The 12790-nt window shown below is 40.2% G+C and overlaps 1 protein-coding gene across 2 annotated transcripts in view; it reads left to right on the top strand.

Moving 5' to 3' along the window:
• USP10 (ubiquitin specific peptidase 10) overlaps positions 1 to 12790 on the top strand; it is a 39115-nt gene that overhangs the window by 13330 nt on the left and 12995 nt on the right. For both annotated transcript variants that reach the window (XM_066637010.1, XM_066637009.1), the window contains exons 2-6: positions 3212 to 3280; positions 3847 to 3907; positions 6151 to 7173; positions 11866 to 11957; positions 12237 to 12346. In XM_066637010.1, the coding sequence (XP_066493107.1) occupies positions 3212 to 3280; positions 3847 to 3907; positions 6151 to 7173; positions 11866 to 11957; positions 12237 to 12346 (1355 nt within the window). The remainder of the gene's footprint in view (positions 1 to 3211; positions 3281 to 3846; positions 3908 to 6150; positions 7174 to 11865; positions 11958 to 12236; positions 12347 to 12790) is intronic.

Here is a 12790-nt window from a genome sequence, read left to right as displayed (position 1 = left end):
AAATTCTAATTAGTCCGGTAGTATACAAAAGGTTTGGGCTTCTAGAATCCAAAATCACCATGGCTGGTGTGGCAGAATGGAACTGTATAAATTCAGATACCTGGCAGTTGATTCTACCTCTGAATTACTTTCCCATGTAAAAAAATTTCCTTGGAAATCGAAAATTAATACTTAATCAGGTGAAGTTCTAGTTTGTCCTACTCCTGCTGTGTGTGTGTGTGTGTGTGTGTGTGTGTGTGTGTGTGTGTGTGTTACTTGCTGGGAATTTTAATTTGTAGAGGATTTGTACATGTGATTTCCCCCCCCCCCCCCCCCGCTGGCTGACTGAGGTGTTGCAGTCTATTTTGCCATTCTTTATTGTATGTAGAATGGGCTGTTTGGTAGTGAAGGGAGAGAATGGGAAGTTGGATGAATACCTTGTAGTAGAGAGAGACATGGCTGGCATTTGAAGTCCTTTAAGTGGAGTTGGGTTGGTCAGATCATTTACATCTCTCCAACACGTTCATGTCACCAGCTTTCCATGAGTTTTGTATTCTTGGTCTGAAAGATGAGAGCGTTTTACTGTTCGTTACTTATTTTTTTCCAAAACCGCTGAACAGCTGTATTTTGGTGTGCAGCATGGCCACTGTGTTGTGATAAAAATGTCCTATCCTTATTAAAGCAGTAACTGCTTTGGTCTTTTCTGTGGTTAATGGAGACATGGTACTGATTTTACTTAGTGTTTGAGGCACTTAACATATTGATTTAAGCCACTGATTGAGAGACAGAAATGTGTGTGGGAATTGAGCTTTATTTGTATAAGAGCATTTTAAGCTGCATGATTGCCTTTTGTTTTGCATGACTTCATCTAAAATGCCTGAAAAAAGTTATGATTCAGTAGGTTTTGTGCAAGTAGGTGCAGTATTTTACTTGGTGTGAAATGCTGTCATTGAATTATAGCTGCATATGAAATAAACTTTGCTCCTTGATTGGAGTTGTTGGGAAATCCTTTGAAATATGAGAGAGGTTTCCCTCATGCCACAGTAGCTAAATACTTTTGAGGTGTAGCATAGCTTATATCTAGCAGCTACTTAAATGGTCCTTAGCAGATTAACAATACTTTTTACCAAGTCTTGAATGTAGAGTCTTTTAAGGGCTGGATTTGTCTTGACAAAAGTGTCTTTATTATGCTCCTTTCCTTTCCCATTTGAATGATAATGATACAATACTTTTTAATGCAGCATAGGTATCAAAGAGGTTACAGTGTCTTTGCCAATTTTTGTGCTTTAAATAGTAGTCTCTGGCATGCATTGGCGTTCCCAGGATCGTCTTATTCTTGTTCATACAGCACAACCCTATGCATGTTTACTCAAGAAGTAAGTTTCACTGTATTCATTGGATCTCATTCCCTTGTAAGTTGTTTGGAGTTGCAGTCTGAGAATGGCATGTCCCTATGTACTTATTAAAATCCATTTTCAACATCCCATGAAGGCAATCCTAGAATGCAGTTTTTCTTTGTTAGGAAAGAAGCCAAAAGGCAAGTTTTAGTAAGAGCTTTCAGCATATTTGAATCTCACCATTAAAGTCAGCCATGGAGAACTGGGAAGGAAAAAAATCTTGGTTGAATTTTTATACATTGAACATGTTGGAAATTGTGGATAGATTAGTCTTCACCTTAAATCTTTGCATCTTCTCTCTTTGTTCTTGTCTGGAAAGAGAGAATGATTTCTGCTCTAGACCTAGATATTCAAACTTGTGACCAGGCCTTTGTCTTCCACTGGTTGCATCTGCCAATGCATTATGACCTGTGAAATTCTCAGAATCTTAAGTGAAGACTCAGGCCTAAAAGTTATGCTAACACTGAGGACTTAGCTCCATTTCTTGAGCCAAGATCCTGTTGTTACAGCCTTTCAATGATAGCTCAAGCAGCTAAAGATGTATTCTTCAGACAGTGTTCAGAAAACCTTAGGTGCACAAGGAAAATAGGGTAGAAAGAGGGAGAAAATACAGAGTGGCCCCAAAAAATGTACACACGCTTTACATGAAAAATATTACTCTATAATCGTAACTACTGTATTTGTACAAAAGCAAAATTGATATGAGAGGTGTCCTTGAATTGTGGTTTCAATGTAGGTGTTCAAAGTGGCCACCATTGGCATCCAAATGCTGTTGAAGCTGCTGAACTGTTGCATGAACTACGTTCTGTAATGTGTCCAGTGTGGTAGCTGCACATCCAGTAGAGCATCCAGTGTAGCTGGTTTCTTCCGATAAACATCATCCTTCATCTGTTGAGAAAACATTATATTATACTCTCACTCTGAAATAGAAATTCCATTTAAGTTTATTCCAAAGATATTGACGAGTAAAGAGTGCATACATTTTTGGGGGCCACTCTGTAGTTTGTATGAGAATGCACATAAACTATTGGATGGAAAAAAACTTTGCAGAAGAATACCAGTTCTGCCTCTGTGGAGTTGGAACCCATGGTTTTAATTAACCAAGGGTTCCAAACCCATGGTGGAGTCCGAACCTGAGCTTGTGGATGTGACTGGAGATGTTCTCTGATCATGTCCGGGAGGCTCATAGAGGCTGAGTGAGGCCTCTGCGGGCCTTGGAAAGGCCTCCAGAGGTGCCAGAAAAGCACTTCTGCAAACCAAAAACGCCTTTCTGGCACTTCCTGAAATCCATACAGGCCCCTGCAGGCCTCAAAACACCTCCAGACGGCAATCGGAGAGCATCTCCAGTCACGTCATAAGGTCCTATGGACTGGATTTATCCGTGGGCTTCAATATCCGTGGTGGTAGGGGTCCCTATGAAAGGATCTCCTGCAGATACTGAAGTCCGGCTGTATTTGAAGATGGTAGAAAGGCATCTTGTTGGGGAAGACGATTCAAGAGTAGACACTAGTGGGAAAAATATGACCCGGGAATTTATGGGACAGTTACACAGGAGCATGTGTGGAGAGGAAAATGAGATGGGTATGAGGTAAAGTAGGCTTGTAAATAGCCACCTGTGGCTTACCAGTGCCTCAGTTGCAATCACCTGCAAGCCACCAAGGCAGTTTTAGAAACATAATGACAAAACCATTGGTGGCAAGAACAGGCTTTGTTTAAGGCAGCTTCACCTGTAAAGATAACTTAACAAAGGCCACTGACGTTCTCAACAATTCATGTCAGTACTGTGCGATTTCAGATAATATTAATATTAAACTGTGTTTTTTTTTAACTTTTAGTACATCTTTGGGGAGTTTAGCCCTGCTGAATTTAATCTGTTTTTTGTGACTCCTCGCTGTTCTGTTGAGGTAAGAGCAATTTTAAATCTTTTATTGATCAGTAATTCTGATATATTGAAATTTGATATGTTGTAACTTTGAAGCAAGTTACACCACTGTTGTATAGCACTGTTGCACTGCCACCCATTTTTCCTTTACTTAAATGTTGAAGGAAATGTTTTGGTTGCCAGTTAATGATAGAATCAGTTTTTCTACTGATAAATGACATCAAGTGCATCTCTTTCTTCTGTCTCTGTATAAGGCTGCTGTGAATATCCAGCTGTTAAGAGGGAAGCATGGTTGAAGGTGTGTCAGTCTTTGCCTTAAGCCATTTTTGCTCAATGTTACATGTACACGACAGGTACCAAATGTATATATCTGTGGGCTGGGCAAAAATAGGTTAACTGTGATTAAGGACTTGGGAGAATTGTGTGAACGAGAGTAAAAATGGCTCACCTTGAGGTGTGATCCCAAGATTGTGATTAAATGTGGGGGAGGGGTTATGTTTGTGTCAGATTGAAGACTCTTAAATCACTGTTGCTGAAAACATGTTGTCCCTCTCTCCTTTTCATCTGAACATTTATTTTTCTGCATAGCTGCCTCCTTACAATGAAACCATTACGTGTGGCCTCAAGTCCACAGGAGAGCTTCATGATGGTAAGAAAACGTTTCTTTTTTGCAACTGTTGTTTCCGTTCTTTAAAAGCTTCATATATTGCAGCATTAAAAAAAAATTCAGTGAAGATTTAGGTTATTGTTAATTACATTGTCAAATTTAAAAACAATTTTTCAGTTTCTTTAACAGTGCATTATCCCTGCCCCATTCGTCAATCTAAGATATTGCAGCTGACCTATAGTTTTGAGGTTTCATCTTAATGTGGTGTCTTGGGGGTCTGTATGATGTCCTTTCATTATCAGGCTGTTTGTCCGACACTAGCATAATCTAAAACATGCACAGGATTGTCTTGGGAATTTCTTCACCATAAATAGAAGAGAGGTTTTTTTATCGACAGATAATACAGTTTTTTGTAATAGTCAAGAAAAATAACTGAAGCACAAATTCTGTGGGAGGTGCTGGGAAAAATGCCCAGCCTGATACTCGAGGATGGTAATTTTTTTGACCAATCCAAAAAAATTTGGTCACATGCTGGGGAAGTTAAGATGTTAACTTTATTAGAACAGAAAAACAAGATACTTTAAATTTATTTAGAACTGTGCTAATCACAAAACTAGTTAATTGTGAAAAAAATTATTATATAATGGATTACAGCATTTACCAACGCTAGATAATAGTTTTTAAAATGCATGTGGCCTTTATACTGAAACACCTACAGTTATAGAAATAAAGCACAGAAATAAAGCAAAGTAGCAAAAACTATTTTTAAAAAGTGTGCTTTTTTGAAAAAAGACAGTTCTGCTACTTAGGCAGCAGACCTGTTCTTCCGGAGTACATCAGTGGCTGTTGGCTGTTCACCTCCACCTGCAGTTTCTAGTTCAGTGGTTCTCAAACGTTTTAGCACCAAGATCCACTTTTTATTTATGAGTAATATTTTATTAGCAAAAAAAAACAACCTAGATCCATTTCTCGTAATGAGGCAGCCCTAATGAATAGTCTCAAGGCTTGAGGGTCTTAGGCTGCAATCCTAACCACACTTTCCTGAGAGTAAACCCCATTGAACAAAATAGAACTTGCTTCTGAGTAGACCTTGTTAGGATTGTGCCCTATGTTATTTGTTTCAGTCTTCACCTGCCCCCCCCCCCCTTCCTGTCATTGACTGACTTGGGGGGAAAAAACCATACCAGAAAAAAGACATTTAAACATTTAAATTTACACAAGCTTGCAAACTACAGGAGCTCAGCTGTTTCCTGGGCAGTTAACAACTATCTGATTTTTTGAATAGCCTAAGGGCTTGAGGAAGTTCATTATATGATCTTTCCATCACCCATGTTTTCATTGGAAGCTCTGTAGGACCTGCCAGAAATTGAGTCCTGACCCACCAAGTGGGTCCTGACCCACAGTTTAAGAAATGCTGTTCTGGTTCATCAGTATGCTGCTTACTGCTGCAGGACTAGAGGCAGGCAGTCATTGTACCTGTCCTAGCTAACAAAAAATAAAAAGGTAAGCTGCTACTGACACGATACCATTCTTGATTTGATGGAATGAAGTCCTTCAAGAAATAATTGACCACATTTGACTGTGGTCGGTTAACCAGTGTGCCAACTTGACTTGGAGATCAGCATCAGAATTTTAGGTTTACAGGTTTTCCAAAGTTTTGGAATTTTCCAGTCTTAAGAATGTGGCTAGTTTGTATACTTTCACAGGGGTGCCTTTTGGTGGAAACTTTGTAATAAAATAAAGTATTTAATAGTAAACATATAGTATCAGACCTATGAAGTGCATTTTCAATCTGATGTTCAGAATTTATCAACCCAGTCTGTACTTACATTGTATTCCTAAAAGCAGTAGGAGTTGGAATAATCATGATGCTATTTTCCATATTTAGGCAATTGATTATTTGGAATCCCTGATTTACAGATGTCCAACTCATTCGTGGCTGTGTCAGTGCTTTTGCACAGGTGCAGTATGTCCTTATAGTACTTTCCTGCAGTCTCAATTATACTGGGCTGTCAGGAGCTGACTGTTTTGAAGCATGTATGTCCTGACTTCCGGACTGACTTCAGAATGGAACTGTTACTATTTGGGGGACTTGCTGTATTTTATACCTCTGTTGGAATATTTGTTGTCAGGTGGTCCAGCTGAAAACAGTGGGCCCTTAAAGTCCATTTTATGTATATGAAACTTCATAGCTGTTGTCAGATTGTTCTTCTTTACTTCTTTCCATCTGTTTCCTGAGCTCGCCCATAAAAATATAATTTTAACAGAACTTTTTTTTCTCCCAGGGGAGGAGTATCAGAGAATTGAATTTGGTGTTAATGAAGTTATTGAGGCAGATTCGTCCGTGCTGAATAACAACGACTACAGTATTTCGAGTACTCTAAATCCTCAGGCACCGGAATTCATTCTTGGTTGCGCACCTACACAGAAAACACCCAGTGATGTACTCAGCGAAGCCAACTATAACTCTATTGGTTGCCAGTTCACTGATTCTGCTCTTGCTTTGGATAATAGTTCTAATGCAGAGAACGATAGTTTACCTGGAAGCCTTGGGCAAAGGGAGCGCAAAAAGAAGAAGAAAAGACCCCCTGGATATTACAGTTATTTGGAAGATGGCAGCGATGGTGGCGTCCCACCTGAGGCTTTGGTAAATGGGCATGCAAATTCACCAGGACTTAATAGCATAAGCACAGAGGATGTGGAACTCCCAGGTGACCTGCCAGTGGTCACTCCAAGGACTTGTAACAGCCCTGACAATTCCGTGGACTTCCCTAGTGAAGCAGTGTCTGATGATTTGGTTTCTAGCATGCTAGATGCTACCAGGACTGCAGGGCAGCCTGAAGTATGCAGTGTTACTAATTTGGAACAGTCTTGCGCCCCCTCAGAGGCTGGGAGGGATAGCCCATTAAGGACAGCTGTTGTACAGCCTTATGCTGGTACTGATACTACTGAAACCCTTGGTGTTACTAATGGACAGACACTTGAATCCTCTTGTGAGGGCACAGCTTCCAATGGGGTAGACTTGCACACTGTGGAAAGCACTGACTCAGACCAAGTTAAGCCTGAGGATGCATCGTCTACTACTGAGGCAGCCCCCCCTGTTTCAGCATCGTTTGCAGTTAATCAGCCTGCAAAGTCGTGGGCGAGCCTCTTTCACAATTCCAAGCCCTCTGTTTCCACATCTATGGCTTATGTGGAAACTAAGCATACCCCTCCTGCTACATCTCCTGTGGTCCCTGAGAAACAGATTGAAGTCAAAGAGGGACCTGTTCCAGTTTCTGAGGATCCTGCAGCCATAAAGATTGCAGGTATCGTTGATGATGCGTTGCAGGTCTGAGTTGCAAAGAGGAGAAAGGTTAACTTGGAAAGTTTTAAGTGGACAGTCATGTCCTCATTTTTTCATAGGCATTAATAGCATCACAGGTAGACAATGATTAACTGGATGCTCCATAAACACATCTTTGTCATTTGCTTAGAGTAATGTTTTGAGCTTCTTGTACGCATCTTAGCTGATTAAGTATACAACTATGGACTGATCTAACGGATTCTTTTCAGCAGTGCAGGCAGCAGCAGACACTTGCTCTACCATGCACATGCATGCATTAATGAGAGACTGAGTTTGTCTAGGCTGGAGAAGCTTTGTTCCCTCTTCTAGAGCCAACCTTTTGCTACTGCTGTGAGAGGGATGTGCATGTGTCTCTCCATTTGTAAAGCCTTGCCAACTCAGCACTGAGAATTTGCTGTGTCAGAGGGTCTTTGTTACTTTTAGTATCCCTTCCCACTCAGGACTGAAAGGCAGGGTCAGCCTTTCTCCATTGGAAAGACTGGTCTCTGTTAACTGTAAGGGAAAAGATTGAATTATGCTACCTGCCTTGCTAATTCTTGTGCTGCAGGCTCTTGACTGCTTCTTTCTTTTTTTCTTTTCCTTGAAGATACAGGCAGATATGCCTTGAATTTCTGCTCATTTTGGTATTTGACATAGTTTCCAAACACATGCACCCTCATGAAAAGGAGGCAGAAGATGGTGCTGACAATTGGCTGATTTACAAATGTTTAAATGTAACAGAAGTACAGTAAGAAAAGCCTGGTTCAGTTGTATGACTAAATTATGATTTTGTTCTGCTTGAACAAGCCAGTGGGAGCTAAGGACATGTGTGCTCCCCTACTCAGCACCAGGAAGTAGAGTTAATGCTTCTGTTAAAAGCACCGCCCTTTTTATATGAGTTTAGGAGTTGCAGTTTAAAAGTGAAACAAGCCAGGGAATCAAACCATGTGCAGGATTGGGGGTGAGAGGAGAATCATGTAAGCCCAATGGCTCCTTTTGGCCTCTTCACATAGCACTGTACCCATGGTTGAGCATTACATCTGAACTGGGCATCCCCACAGGCCACTAAGTTGCATCAAGAATTTAACTGAATGAACACTTACAGCTGGCTCAGAATACTAGTGCAGTGTCTCTCAAACTATGGGTCGGGACCCACTAGGTGAGCCACTTTCAGGTGGGTAGCAGCACCTAGCTCAGCTGTCATTGAAAATACAGGGTGCAGAGCTGCTGGGCAGGGCAAGCTTCTGGTGGGAGAGAGGCATGGTGCTTTGCCCTGAATAGGTGCGAAGACGGATGCTTGGAAAGTGGGGAGGGCTGTGTGGTTGGAGAAGGATCCAAGTCTGCTTTGACTTACGAGCTATGCAAAATAACAGCACAAGTGCACAGTGTAATAGAACCGTTGGCTGATTGTGGCTTAGATTTGAAGCCTAAATTGATGTCTCTTCTGACCATGGCATCACTTCCAGTGAGTCCCGGCACATTGTCATTCTAAAAGGTGGGTCCCGGTGCTAAAAGATTTGAGAACCACTGCACTAGTGTATTTTCAAGGTGCAGAAGTGTCAGTCTTAATTGAATTCTATAACTTGTTTGTACCATACTGTTTCTAGATATTGGTGGTCATTCTTATTCCTTTATTACTTAAATTGAGAAATCTTTTCTGCATGTCAGATCTTTCAAAGCAGAATACTTTGGTCACTCTTGATTCTCTGGCTGGCCTAATTTAATCTCTTTATTCCACATTTGAATAAAACTTTTAAATCAGTAAGTGCGAATGACACTGTCAAAAATTGTAATGTATATTCCATGCATATTATATGTGCTCAGACTCTGAAACTTTAATATGAGTGTTGACCAGATTTACTTGGGTTTTCATCAAATATGGACTGACAAGTCACTATGCAGATACCCATAAAAAATGATCTTTGAGGTGTTGGGAAAAGTATTGTCTACAATGGGAAATAGCTGTAGGTTAAGGATAAAAGCGCTTCTAGAACTGTAAGATTGGCTTCTTGATATTTGGTCATGAATGTTAAGTTGTGTCTAGAAAAAGAAAATTATCTTGGGTAAATCCAAACTAATGTTCTTAACTTTGGAAGCTCCCTCTGGCAATAAAAGGAGTATTTCACTGTTGCAGTGAGTCCTTGTGCAAGCAGAAGGACCCCTTGCACAAGTGGAATACTTTTTCCATTCATGGATGCAGTTCATATTGTTAGAAGCACTAGATGGGCTGCTACCTTTTGTGTAGAACAATTTCTGCTCAGTGTGTTAATAGTCAGATTCAGTAGTTGCAGATGTAGTAGTTCAGAATAGTTTTGGATGCTTTCATTTTAAATTGAATATCTGAACCTGTTGTATAGCTGTTTTTAAACCAGAGTATTGTTAACTGAAAAATGAGAGGTGTCTTGACTGTCCTCAAGCCTATTTTTTTGCCCACTAGATGATCTTGCCATTACTTTGAAACCACTTTGAAATTGCTTTTTTGTTAATGAGCAAACAATCCTATTAATTCTTTTATGCATGTCAGAGAAGATCTTGGTCTTAAAATTTCATACTTCTGAGTAAGCCCAACACAGCTTAGTTCCAAATGCAGATGGAGTTAGGCTTTCAAACAGTCCTTGAAAACTGACATAGAGAAATATAGTTCACTTTATAATTTTACACTCTGCTTGCACGTTGAAGCTTGCATGGCAGGTGCATATAAAAAAATATAAACATGCATGTCAAAAAATATAAACATGCTCTGAGCACAAAATGGCTACTGTCTTAAGACACAATCCTAACCAACTTTCCAGCACTGGTATAGTTGTGCCAGTGGGGCATGTGCTGCATCCTGCGGTTGGGGGGCAGTCATGGAGGCCTCCTCAAGGTAAGGCAATGTTTGTTTCCTTACCTCAGAGTTGCACTGCACTTACATCAGTGCTGGAAAATTGGTTAGGGTTATAATAATAATAATAATATGGTATTTATATACCGCCTTCCTGGTCATCGGATTTCTCCTCTGACTTTATTCAAGGCAGTTTACCTAGGCAGGCATTTCTAAATCCCTCAAGGGGATTTTTACAATCATAGAGGTTCTCTCTTTCAAGGACCAACAACATTTCAGAATGAATCTTTGTAGTTTGGTCTCACTTCTGGCCTCCAGCTCTCCCACACAGGCTGACAAGCAGCTCCATCTCTCACATGGAGGGCAGCCAAGATGCTTCTTGCTCACACCAAGAGCAGGTGGAATCACTCAGCTGGGCTTGTCAGCTGCTTCGCCATTCTCAGCCGTTCAGGGAGCTGCCGGTGTCCTCGAACTGGCGACTTTCTGATGTAATCTTCGGGGTAACGGAGACTCTACCCTCTAGACCAGACCTCCTGCCCAGGTTGTGGTCCAGGTTTCCCTCTGGAGAAGTATTAAGCCCTTGTGAGCATCCTTGCTGAGGCAGAAATCATAGAAAAGTTTAGGAATTGGGGCATGACATAAAGTGCTAGTTATTATATTTTATTAAAGCCCAAAACAAACTATAATATACCAAAAGTACAGTCTTGTCCCGTATATTCTTTCTGGTCCACTGGGAGAGGCGCATCTGAAATACTGCTGGTGTAGATGTAGAGATGGGTCTTCTCTATTGGACCTCCTTCAGTTATTCCTTCTTTCAGAGATCCATTAATTATTTGATTTGTCTGTCAACCATTTTGTGACCTTTTTTTTTTTTTTTGAAAAGTGGTACATAAATACTGTTAATGCACTGAACCCATTTTTTACTGGTCTTTGGACACCTATTGGGAACTGTTTCAGCAATACAAAAATACCATTAGCCTGACCACTATTGGAATTGTTTTGATCTTCTGTTTGTTTTTAGTTTAAATAGTGTTGCAGTACTTTGGAATGGAGGGGGGGGGGTTTGAATTGTTTGTGTGTGCTGATAGCTACCTTAAGTGTTCTAATATGGAATGGAAAGGTAAGCTACGAATTATTTTTCTAGACTTAGGAATAATAGTCATCTCAGATGAACAATTTGTAATGCAGATATGTTTACAGAAGTAGTTCTGAGTAGTTTCTGTACCTGTAGTGTTTTCGAATCCACGTGACAGGGTGAGCTCCTGTTGCTTGTTCCAGCTCCTACCAACCTAGCAGTTCGAAAGCATGTAAAAAAAATGCAAGTAGATAAATAGGTACCACCTTGGTGGGAAGGTAACACGTTCCGTGCGCTTAGACATCTAGTTGTGGTGGCCTCATGACCATGGAAACTGTCTACAGACAAACATTGGCTCTTCAGCTTAGAAATGGAGATGAGCACCACCCCTAGAGTTGGACATGACTAGGCTTAATGCCAGAGGGAACCTTTACCTTTAGTGTTTGCTTCACCTTTGGATCCATTTGAAAGTACTGGTGAATGTGGTGATAAAGTGTATCTAAGTATGTTGCAATGAGTAAACAGCATGGAAATGGAGAAGTGGAGTGTCCTCCTTGAAAGTTTATGCTAAAATAAATTGGTTGGTCTTTAAGATGCTGCAAGAGTCTGTTTTAGTGAGAAAACAATGTATGCAAATTCATGTCTTTGGCCACAAGGGGATGCTAAAGTTCTTTATTGCTCTTTTTTCTCCACTCCATGTGTAATATGCAAGACTCTGTTCAGTTGAAACGGATTGGCTTTTGTTGATGTGTCCGAATATGTTCTTCATTTGACAGAATTACTGGAAAATGTAAAACTAATACATAAACCAGTATCTTTGCAACCAAGAGGGCTGATCAATAAAGGAAACTGGTGTTATATCAACGCTGTATCCTTACTTTGGAAAAAATTGCTACCAGTTAATTAAATGTTAGCTGTTCATTGTTTTTGCTGAACATAGTAAATCCCCATATTAAACTCCTTGTAATACATAAATCTTTAAATGTTATAGTATGAATGGTGTACTATCCAAGATGACCTGTTGATATTATTACAACTGTTAAATAGCTTCTTGTAATATAAAGTGTGTTTTCCCCCAAAAAACTGCTGCATGTGTAAAATGCATTTGGCTGTCTTAATTTACTGGCTCCTTAATACAGTTCTGTAGACGCTGCAAGCTTTGGTCGCTTGCCCTCCTATGTATCACCTAATGAAGTCCATTCCAATGTATTCGAAATCACAGCGGCCATGTACTTCAACACCGATGATAGACAGCTTGTAAGTAAATTCAGTCATGTTTTAACTGCGGTTTTGTAAGTAAATAGACCTGTTTGTCTCTAAAGAAAACAAACCAAAAAACCTAGAAAGTTGGTTGGTTTTATGTTTATAAACTGAGCATTTTGAGGCATAGCTTTTATAGACAATTTCTGGTGTTAAGTATACATAGCAAGCGTTTCAGTAACTGCCCTTTTATGCAACAGGTTAGGGAATCTTGTTTGGAGGTAAATTTAAACTAACCACCTGTTTGTTACCAATTGTTGTTTTGGTTGCTGTGCATGCAAACCCATGCACAGCACCATGCAAACCCAAACCCATTTTCAAACCCCTCCCCCCACACACTTTCTCTCTTCCACCCCACATCTAATGATTTAATTGTATCATTGGTAGTTGGATGAGATACTGAAACATCTTCCTTTTTCTGCAACCCTGGGGAGGCTACAA

The sequence above is a fragment of the Tiliqua scincoides genome, chromosome 9 (assembly GCF_035046505.1).
Source record: "Tiliqua scincoides isolate rTilSci1 chromosome 9, rTilSci1.hap2, whole genome shotgun sequence".
NCBI lineage: Eukaryota > Metazoa > Chordata > Lepidosauria > Squamata > Scincidae > Tiliqua > Tiliqua scincoides.
This window is presented reverse-complemented; position numbering and strand designations above follow the sequence as displayed.